Here is an 11313-nt window from a genome sequence, read left to right as displayed (position 1 = left end):
ACAATAATGAGTCAGGCAGAAAGCATAATGGACACGTGGTTGTTTTCTGTCACTGTAGAGTACTAGAGAGAATTAAAAGATGACCTCATAGATGTAGTCAAACATCTCCAGAATAGTAAGGAGACTGGCTCCAATGAAAAGACCCATCTGACCACCAATATCACCTGGGAGGAACAGAGAAGGACAAGATTATCAAAGATAATAAACTTCTCCAAAAGATACACATTTCCAACAAAGTATTCTTTAAAAGAAAATCCATGTTTTTTTTCCAGCATCATTGAAATACCTAAAAGTCCTGCTACTTCATAGGCTTTCTTCTGTTCGATCATCTCATAGTTTAGAGCCTCAAAGAAGATGTCCAGAACCAGGATATTGTCACTGTTACAGGAAGAGACCATATTCAACATCTAAACAGCAAACAGTTTACATATGACGGTTCTGATAGAGAAAATCATTATTCCGTTGCTGTGTATTGGAAATGGAACTGAAGGGTAAAAGATGCAAGGGCCAAAGACCAAAGCAAACGTATTTGCCATTTCTTGCCGGGTACTCCATAATCACTGTAATGTTTTTATCTGGTGTTTGGAACACAAGACTCACGCTATGTATTGCTCTGACTTGTTGTATTTCTTGGCCAGATACTTGGCAGAGGCCTTGCTGGGGATCTTGACGAAGGACAGCTCTTTGCTGTATCTGGTCATGTTGCACGGTGTCTCACACACACAAAAATCGTTGTCTCTCTCCACCAGGAAGTCTGGGGGCAAAGAGAAAGGCCGCAGCATTGTGATAGTGATATAGGGCCCAAAATAGAGTTGCTATGGTCTAAGAAACGACAGTCTGGATCTATTCCTTACCAAGAGCTGGATCAGCACACTCTTTGTACAGCTCAGGGGTGCAGTATGGGGCATCTCCTGCACACAGAGAGATAATCAATCAATATAAGTTGAACTTGAAAACGTAAAAAGTCCAGACTAGGTAAACGGCTGGATGTCAGGGTTCACCTACCAGGCATATGTACCATGCGACAGTTACAGTTCTCTACCAGGTAGCGCGTCTCACAGTCGATACGGCAGGCGGTGATGCTGTAGGACTCAAAGAATTCTGAGTCTATCCGTGTCACCTTACAGTCCCCCCAGGGTGGGGGCAAATATATCAGCTAGAACACACACACACACACACACACACACACACACACACACACACACACACACACACACACACACACACACACACACACACACACACACACACACACACACACACACACACACAACACATAAGCTTCAACTACAATTGCATAGGTGTTCAGCACTACAACAGTTACACAGGTGGTGCTGATGGCATATTGTAAAATTATGACTTCTTTGTTGAAATAAAGTTGTACAAATAAGGGTAACGTCCCTACCCGTTGTTCCTGGCAGGAAACAAAGGTCTGGAACCCAGGTGCAACCCCGAAGCCCAGCTGGTCGATGAAGGAAGGCTCCTCCTGACTGTGGATCTGAACTTTGATCCCAGCCTCAAATGTGGTCTCATCTGTGGGTAGGGGAACAGAGGCAGGGATCACTGCACCATCCATGCATGTTTTATTTAACTAATGAACCCACTGGCTCCAGCGAGCAGCTAGAGTAGTCTGTTTGATAGAGCAACACACGTGTGAGCTGTGTAACGAACTGGACTTAAACCACACACACACACACACACACACACACACACACACACACACACACACACACACACACACACACACACACACACACACACACACACACACACTTTTGTCCTCACCTGTCTCTCCCCACACAGGGAGGTACTCATCCTGCTGAATGTCCAGCATGAGCTCCAGCCCGTTACCCATCCCTCCCTTGGTAGTTATGAGAGGGGTGCGGCCCTCAACCCCCGCGTTGAACGTGTAACACTTCCCATAGCGAGTAAACACCTGAGGAGAAAGATGAAAAATATGAAATATGAATGAGATAGCAAGACCAGATGTCCTGGAAGAATCCATCACAATAGCAGAGCCATAGTAGATGTAATTTGCCACTGGGGGTCAGTGTTAATCTACACTAGATCTTTGTTTTCATTTCAACAACTTCCTACTCGTGATTATCTCTGGTGCTAATCCCAGGGTTTGGAAGGCGGACCATGTGCTCCCGCTCCACAAAGGTGGTGATCCTTCCGACCTAAATAACTATCGTCCTATCTCAAAATTGTCGTGCCTAGCAAAACTGTTCAAATCATTAATCAACTTTTAGCTTAGATCCTTCCTAGCAATGTCTTCTAAGTGTTCAGGCCCTTTTCTGCAATTCCGAATAAAACCCCAACTTTGAGAAATTCTCAGTAGACCATGTTTTTCTCCATTACGAGAGGACAAAGGTTACAGACCATGTTTTCTCTCAGTCACGAGAGGACAAAGGTTGAGACGACTGCTGAATCTTTTAACCATACCACGTGGTTAACCTCTTAGACTATCGATATCGACAGAATAAGAACAAGTCTTTGATATTAATTACTAGTCTGCAGCTGGGAATTCGGTATCATTGAACGCGAAGAACGACAACCTCCCGAAACATCCATTCTATAATCATATGAATGAATGTCACTCTGGACAATCCATTCTAACCACGACAGAGAGAGAGAGAGAGAGAGGACGGACATTCTACAAAAGAAACAACATTTTCAACAGCGATCAAGACGACACACTGAGCGTAAATATATATATTGATTGCAGTTGTTCCCGAATGAGTGAGCGTTCATGTGCAAAGGATTAGCATTTCAATTGTTATAATTATCAACTCTGTAGTGACTTCTCAGCTGACCCCCACTTCCCTTTTGTCTAACAAGCCGCCATGCCGGTTTAGCCCACTAGGGCAAATTCCCCTATCATTTCTTGTAACCATATTTACTTTGTTTGTTTATGCATTTCTGTGAATTACTTAGTTAGTAAATAAATTATTTAAGACAATTGATGTATGGATGACTCATAGTGAAGACTGGGTTCGTGCAGATAACCAACAATTTACGACGTTTTTGAATGAGACTAACGTGAAGTAAAGTAAATAATTCATTAATTCGAAGACTAATTGATCAGATATAAAATATCTGAAAAGTTATATTCGGAAATTATAAGTTTGTAATCTGAATATTTTCCTTGGTGCCCCGACTTCCTAGTTAATTACAGTTACATGATTAATCAGTTTAATCGCGTAATACTAATTACAGAGAATCTTTGATAAAAACTAAAAGTCTTCATTTAATGATAGCAAAGACACGACACACTGTTGACACACGGTGGAACACACGGTGGAACAAATTCTTTCGGAGCTTCAATCTGCCTTCCTCCTTTGCAGAAAGCCTTTGTTGAACTGAAATTGGTACTTAATGCAGGTCAAACCAAGTATATATTCTCCAAATCATGTAAAAATATATGATGTATATTTTATGCATATGTACACTGAACAAAAATATAAACACAACATGAAACAATTTTAAAGATTTTACTGAGTTACAGTTCATATAAGGAAATCAGTCAATTGAAATAAATAAATTAGGCCCTAATGTATGGGTTTCACATGACTGGGAATACATATGCATCTGTTGGTCACAGATACCTTAAAAAAAAGTAGGTGCGTGGATTAGAAAACCAGTCAGTATCTGATGTGACCACCATTTGCCTAGTGCAGCGCGACACATCTCCAGTTGATCAGGCTGTTGACTGTGGCCTGTGGAATGTTGTCCCACTCCTCTTCAATAGCTGTGCGCAGTTTATTGGATATTGGCGGGAACTGGAACGCGCTGTCGTACAGGTCGATCCAGAGCATCCCAAACATGCTCAACGGGTGACATGTCTGGTGCGTATGCAGGCCATGGAAGAACTGGGACATTTTCAGCTTCCAGGAATTGTGTACAGATCCTATCATTATTACGGTATCTCTGTGCATTCAAATTGCCATCGATAAAATGCAATTGTGTTCATTGTTTGTAGCTCATGCCTGCCCATACCATAACCCCACCGCCACTATGGGGTAATCTGTTCACAATGTTGACATCAGCAAACCCCTTGCCCACACGACGCCATACACGCTGTCATCTGCCCGGTACAGTTGAAACCGGGATTCATCCGTGAAGAGCACACTTTTCCAGGGTGTCAGTGGCCATCGAAGGTGAGCATTTGTCCAGGTCAAGACTCTGGTGAGGATGACAAGCACGCAGATTAGCTTCCCTGAGATGGTTTCTGACAGTTTGTGCAGAAATTCTTTGGTTGTGCAAACCCTCAGTTTCATCAGCTGTCTGGTTGGCTTGGTCTCAGACCCTTTCGCAGGTGAAGAAGCCAGATGTGGAGGTCCTGGGCGGGCGTGGTTACACGTGGGCTGCGGTTATAAGGCCAGTTGGACATACTGCCAAATTCTCTAAAACAACATTGGAGGCGGCTTATGGTAGAGAAATTATAATTAAATTCTCTGGCAAGAGCTCTGGTGGACATTCCTGCAGTCAGCATGCCAATTGCACACCCCCTCAAAACTTGAGACATCTGTGGCATTGTGTTGTGTGACAAAACTGCACATTTTAATGGCCTTTTACTGTCCCAAGCACCTGTGTAATGATCATGTTGTTTAATCATCTTCTCGATATGCCACCTTTGTCAAGTGGATGGATTATCTTGGCAAATGAAAAATGCTCACAAACAGGGATGTAGACAAATTTGTGCACAACATTTGAGAGAGATAATATTTTTGTGCGTATGGAAAATTCCTGGGATCTTTCATTTCAGCTCATGAAATACAGAACCAACACTTTACATGTTGCGTTTATTTTTTGTTCAGTATACATTGGATGGTAGATCGATGCACTGAACGCTTTTTGTTTCTAAAACATTCCTTCAAAAACGCTGTACCTTACTTCATTGTTTACTTACAGATGTAAAAAAAAAAAAAAAAAAAAACGTACAAGATATCAGCCCTGGTCTCAGGGTTGGCTAACTCTGGATACCCCTCCACTGAGTTAGGTAAATCTTCTTTGAGTTTTTTTTTAACCGTACTTGTGGAACGATCTCCAAGGCTCTCTAAAGGAGAATGAACTGGGGGCCTCTAGGGCAATTTCTTACTGAATAGTGTGTTTGCCTTCTATGATTTGTGTTTTGGTTGTCGTGTATTGATGTGAATTTTGGTGTGTATTGATATGTACACTGAGTACACCAAACATTAGGAACACCTTCCTAATATTGACTTGAATTGTCTTGCCCATTCACCCTCTGAATAGCACACATACACAATCCATGTCTCAAGGCTTAAAAAATCTTTCTTTAACCTGTCTCTTCCCCTTCATCTACACTGATTGAGGGATCATAGCTTTCATCTGGATTCACCTGGTCAGTCTGTCATGGAAAGGAGCGTCATGTTTTGGATACTGTTTTGTATATTGATGTGCATAGTGTGTAGTTATGTGTATACAGGGCTCATCTGTGAAAGAGACCTTGGTCTCAGCATGACTCCCTGTTAAAATAAAGGTTAAATAAAAAATAAAAATAGACCTGTTGTTACCATGGAGACCAAACATGCCTGCGAAGAAGCTGCCTTCTGGTCAAGGGAACAAACAACACTCAGAAAGTATCAAACAGAATGGTATGGTTGCTGTATGAACTCGACAGCTGTTATGATGGCTTAGGAAAGAAGCTGTCGCAGCACGTCAGAAGTCATGCTAGGCCCCCAGATGGAGGACTGAAGCAATGCTATGAGAAACTCAATGAGTAAACAAAGAGCACATCTGGCGATGCAGGGCACAGAAAGGGCAGTAAGGAATGCATGGAAATATGTTCATGTCGTCTGTAAGTTATAAGTCATTTGTCTCTCTGACACCGTCTTTAAATAACTAACTATACAGTAACTTGAGGCGTGCGATTCGAGTCCCAGCCTATTTATGAAGAAAGAGAGAGGGGGACGGGAGAAAAAAAAGGTGAGAGAGGGGTAACGAGGGAAAGAAGGAGATAGAAAGCGAGGGAGAAGTTAAGAGAGAAAAGGAGGTAAAGAGAGAAAAGGAGGTAAAGAGAGAAAAGGAAGTAAAGAGAGAGCTCCGTTCTCACTGTGCGAAGCTGGGAGCGGACCAATGCTCGGCGCTATGCTACAACAGGACACATCTGCGATTAGAGAGAGGGCTGACAAACACACACAATGATTGACGACTGAATTTGTGCCATGCTAAGGGCAGTTAAATGGCTCAGCCTTGCCATCTTTCAACGCACACACGCGCACACACACACCAGTGGTGGTCGGGGCTGTTTAAGATTAGGGAGGACAATTTTTGTCAAATTAAATTATGAGCACGGCCTTATTTAAAAAAAATCGGAACTCTCTGAAATGAAAATGGATGGCCCTCCCTTCAGCAAAATCTTATTTACCTAAACCCTTGCTAGGCCTATGTGTTCATCTAATCATATTTCTTCAATGCCAAATCAGTGCGTCTTGTTTTCAACTAAACTGTCCCTGTTTGTAAATAATTAAAACTGAGACGTCATCATGAATCTGAGCATGGTACGTTCAAAAGTGAGGCCTACCTTTCCACTCCAGACAGTAGGCCTACCTTTCCACCCCAGACAGTAGGCCTACCGACACAGAAAAATGTCAGCTTTAACTGCCGTCTACTCTTCTTCCATAACTTAACCCAACGAGACAAGGTCACAAGTGTTTCCCTAAAAGCTGTCTGAGTTTAAACATCTTCTATTGTACGGAAAGTGAATAGCTTAATCAATTGATAGTGGCAGAATTAGATGACTTCCCATGCAAAGTCAGCCTCTGAATGTCAAAGAAACAAAACAATTTCTTGCATAAAGCATTGCGGACCAAAGCGCAGTTCTAGATCACTTTATATCGGATCTGTTTTATTTTCTTCAAAATGTTAAGCTAACAAGGGTTAGGCCTGTGCTTCTTGCCATTTTCTTTAATTAATTAAATAATTAATTAATTAAAGGTAGGTCTATGGCATACCCTCTCATACCCCCTCAATTCCAATTGTCCTCCCTAATTTTTGATTTTAACTTAACAGCCATTCACTGGCACGCTATTGTCGTGACTTTACTTTAATTAATCTGATGACTGTTATTTATTTAATCCCCTAACTATGTTTAATTGTTACCTGATTAAATTAATCATGTAGCAATTAACTCATTAGGATTTGGGGCGCCACAGAATAAGTTGTCAAGAGACTTACCATCTCCCAAATTTAACTCTATGAGGTCTTTACCTATTTCATTGATAAACAGTCATCTTATTAATCATTACCTCTTGTCAAATGCTCATTCTGAACAATCGTAACCTTCTTGGATCTGCAAAACCCCCAGCCTTGCGCATTATTCAGTACTACACAATTGGTTTAATCATTTATTTACTAGCTAACTAAATAATAACACAGAATACACACACTTACATGAGACAAAGGTTCCTAGTGGACTGACAAGATATGACGGCTTGTCACAACATAGAAGGAGGGAGGGGGGCACACTTATCGTCGAGACATTTCAGAACGATTCTCACAGTAATGTTAATCATATAGTTTGCTTACGAACCGCCGCCCGTTTGGAGTAGGAAATCATGAATGTATTTACGTGTGAAATGCCTTTGTTCGTTCCTCTGTCGGAACCAAGCCTTCTTGGAATGGGTTTGGTGGGCCTTTCCTGTGGGTGACTTGTACATGCTCTGATTGTCCACCAAAGGTCACAATGTCCTTCTTCTTAGTTGTCCGGTCTATATGGGATGTTTCCTCAGAACTTCCTCTTAGCCGTACCAGTGATTGTCTGAGAGGGGAGTTTTCTCCTTTCTCCATCTCGTGTGGATAATCAGAGTCTGAAACACTTTACACGCGCAGCTGCAGACTGGCAATGTCCTGGTCTGGTAAGTTCATTTTCTTCACCTTGTGTTGAGGTTGAGAGTTTAAACCATTTCAAACGTGTAGCTCTCTGGCCTCACTTTTCCCGGTCAAAAGGTTGATTCCTCTTCCAAGCCTTTTTGCACTCTTAGTCAAAAGGGGCATTCCATCATGCTGACAAGCTCTCTGACCTCACTCGAGGCGCGTCTACTTAATGTGCAAAGGATATGATTATAAGTTATCTCGTATGACTCCTAAAATCACATTCATATCTTAACAAAAATACGGTCATCATTTATCATATCCTATGCATGACATATTGGATGAACACTTCACAGATATAGGTGGTATCCTTTCCAAGTTACAGTATTTGGTCCATACAGTTTTTAATAACATCACAAAATGAAAAGCAATATTACATTTTTTCCCCCATAGTTCCCCACTGACCATTTCCCACATCGTTACGTTAGAAATATTGTTTAATTATTCACTTTCTGGACGTTAGAGTGTTGGGCGGGCAAAGGTGTCTGTGAACAAAGACATCACTTTGATTGATACTAAAGAGCAAGAGAGTGCCCTCTCTGGCTTAATTTACAACCAAGTGTGAGCTGTCAACCGGGCAGTTCCCTCCTCCCCCCCTGGGAGAGAGTCTGGTTATTGTCAGCCATTGCCAAGTTGATCTGATCCATTGTGATCCTCACAGGACAGTCATGACACTATTTACATGAGGTAGGCTATTTAAAGACTGCATGGTGGGTGGAGGAATTGACCAACACATCTATGGATATAGCAGCCTATAGCCTAATTTCGTCTGTCAAACAGGTAGGCCTGCCTTTCATTTCTTAAATAGGAAGAAATAGGCTCGAACACACAGCCCTCTTTTGTTAGTAAAGTCTAATTAGAATAAATATGGTTAAATTAATTATGTCCACCTCGAATTTGCCTACTTTCAGCAGCATGACCTGTCCATTTCGATTGATTGTTCCAGCACCATATTGTAAGTTGCTCTTTGCTCTTTCCTTCTCAAACTGAACAGAACAGGCTATTGCAGGGGGTCTCCAACCTTTTCTACTATTCAATTATGCACCTTATTTCCCTCTCCCCTACAACTCTAAGGGGGCCCCAATAAAATCTGTAATTTATTTCAAAAAATTATGTTTTATATTATCCCAAATTATGTTTTCTCAGTTTTATTTTTCCTAGTTTTTCACTCTCAAAATTACAATTGTTCATAGCGAAACCGGATGCTCTGAGGCCATGTCAATGCTTAAATCCCATCAGAAAACTTTTTTTTTTGGTCTGGAAGAAAAGGACATTTTTTAATATATTTTTTATAGAATTCCCCTTTAATTGCGCATCTGACCTGTAAATTGCTGCATTTAGCTAGTGAGGAATGTGCTGTCTAATGTGCCGGTCTAGGGATGGTTTTGTACGGCTAAATATCCTATTTACATAACTATTCAGACCCTATGCTATGAGACTGGAAATTGAGCTCAGGTGCATCCTGTTTCCATTAATCATCATTGAGATGTTTCGACAACTTGATTGGAGTCCACCTGTAGTAAATTCAATTGATTGGACATGATTTTAAAGGCACACACCTCTCTATATAAGGTCCCACAGTTGACAGTGCATGTCAAAGCAAACACTAAGCCATGAGGTCGAAGGAAGTGTCCGTAGAGCTCTGAGACAGGATTGTGTCGTCAGTGTTAATTCACATATCTGGGGGAGAGTACCAACAAATGTCTGCAGCATTGAAGGTCCCAAAGAACACAGTGGCCATCAATCTTAGATGGAAGAAGTTTGGAACCACCAAGACTCTTCCTAAAGCTGGCCGCCTGGCCAAACTGAGCAATCGGGGGAGAAGGGCCTTGGTCGGTGAGGTGACCAAGAACCCGATGGTAACTCTGACAGAGCTCCAGAGTTCCTTTGTAGAGATGGGAGAACTTTCCAGAAGGACAACCATCTCTGCAGCACTCCACTAATTAGACCTTTATGGTAGAGTGGCCAGACAGAAGCCACTCCTCAGTAAAAGGCACACGACTGCCCGCTTGGAGTTTGCTAGAAGGCACCTAAATAACTCTCAGACCACGAGAAACAAGATTCTCTGGTCTGATGAAACCAAGATTGAACTCTTTAGCCTGAATGCCAAGCGTCACATCTGGAGGAAACCTGGCACCATCCCTACGGTGAAGCATGGTGGTGGCAACATCATGCTGTGGAGATGTTTTTCAGCGGCAAATACTGGGAGACTATTCAGGATCGAGGGAAAGATGAACAGAGCAAGGTACAGAGAGATCCTTCATGAAAACCTGCTCCAGGCGAAGGTTCACCTTCCAACAGGACAACGGCCCTAAGCACACTGCCAAGATAACGCAGGAGTGGCTTCGGGACAAGTCTCTGAGCCCGGACTTATACCCGATCTAACATCTCTGAAGAGACCTGAAAATAGCTGTGCAGCAACGCTCCCCATCCAACCTGACAGAGCTTGAGTGGATCTGCAGAGAAAAATGGGAGAAACTTCCCAAATACGGGTGTGCCAAGCTTGTAGCATCATACCCAAGAAGACTCGAGGCTGTATTGCTACCAAAGGTGCTTCAACAAAATACTGAGTAAAGGGTCTGAATACTTCTGTATTTATTTTGAATACATTTGCAAAAATGTCCAAAAATAAGTTTTTGCTTTGTCATTATGAGGTATTGTGTGTAGATTGATGACGAACATTTTTTATTTTATCCATTTTAAAATAAGGCTGTAACGTAACAAAATGTGGAAAAAGTCAAGGGGTCTGAAAACGATAAACGCAACATGTACAGTATTGATCCCATGTTTCAAGAGCTGAAATAAAAGATCCCAGAAATGTGTTTTTCTACTTCCTTCATACTTCATTTATCCCACATAAACACTACCCCTCTCCTTTCTCCTTCACGCTACCCTCCCTCCTTCCCATTGAACTTTTTAATGACTGTGTAAGGTTAGAGTGCCAGACGTTCGTTATTAATAAATGAATCAATGAACGAGTGTGTGATGTCAGCAAGTGCTTTATGAATACATTCATGAATGAACATGTTTTTTTCCCGAAGTTAGGAATTAGATTTGATGTATTACAATGTAATGCATGTTCCTGATGAATGAGTGCATTTGTGTGTGGTGTGCAGTTTAAGTGTCTGCGCACATCGCTATCTATTTCCCATTACAGTTTGCCTACGTGATCTGACAGTGGTTTTGGAGGGCTCCCCTAATGCACTGTTGACTATAAGATGACAGGCCACATCGACAGGTGAACACCAGCATACCAGAAGAAGAAAAGTTCCAGTGACTTTTTGAATACAGTATCTAAACGTTTCACTTAGTTTTCCTCCAGGGGTTGTTGGGCTCATCTTTCCTTTTACTTTCTACTCTCTTTGTTGGCACTTCACTTAAGGGAATCAATCCTCTTTAACCACCCTAATGATTAAA

At 41.8% G+C, this 11313-nt stretch overlaps 1 protein-coding gene across 1 annotated transcript in view; it reads right to left on the bottom strand.

Moving 5' to 3' along the window:
- Positions 1–11313, bottom strand: part of LOC120059477 (acid-sensing ion channel 1-like) — an 82712-nt gene that overhangs the window by 3284 nt on the left and 68115 nt on the right. The window contains exons 3-9 of the mRNA XM_039008559.1: positions 1786–1936; positions 1406–1533; positions 1006–1156; positions 855–911; positions 601–754; positions 287–378; positions 85–164 (exon numbers count right to left, since the gene is read on the bottom strand). Of these exons, the coding sequence (XP_038864487.1) occupies positions 85–164; positions 287–378; positions 601–754; positions 855–911; positions 1006–1156; positions 1406–1533; positions 1786–1936 (813 nt within the window). The remainder of the gene's footprint in view (positions 1–84; positions 165–286; positions 379–600; positions 755–854; positions 912–1005; positions 1157–1405; positions 1534–1785; positions 1937–11313) is intronic.

The sequence above is a fragment of the Salvelinus namaycush genome, chromosome 14 (genome assembly GCF_016432855.1).
Source record: "Salvelinus namaycush isolate Seneca chromosome 14, SaNama_1.0, whole genome shotgun sequence".
Lineage (NCBI taxonomy): Eukaryota > Metazoa > Chordata > Actinopteri > Salmoniformes > Salmonidae > Salvelinus > Salvelinus namaycush.
The sequence above is the reverse complement of the archived record's forward strand: the minus strand, read 5'-3'. Positions and strand labels throughout refer to the sequence as shown.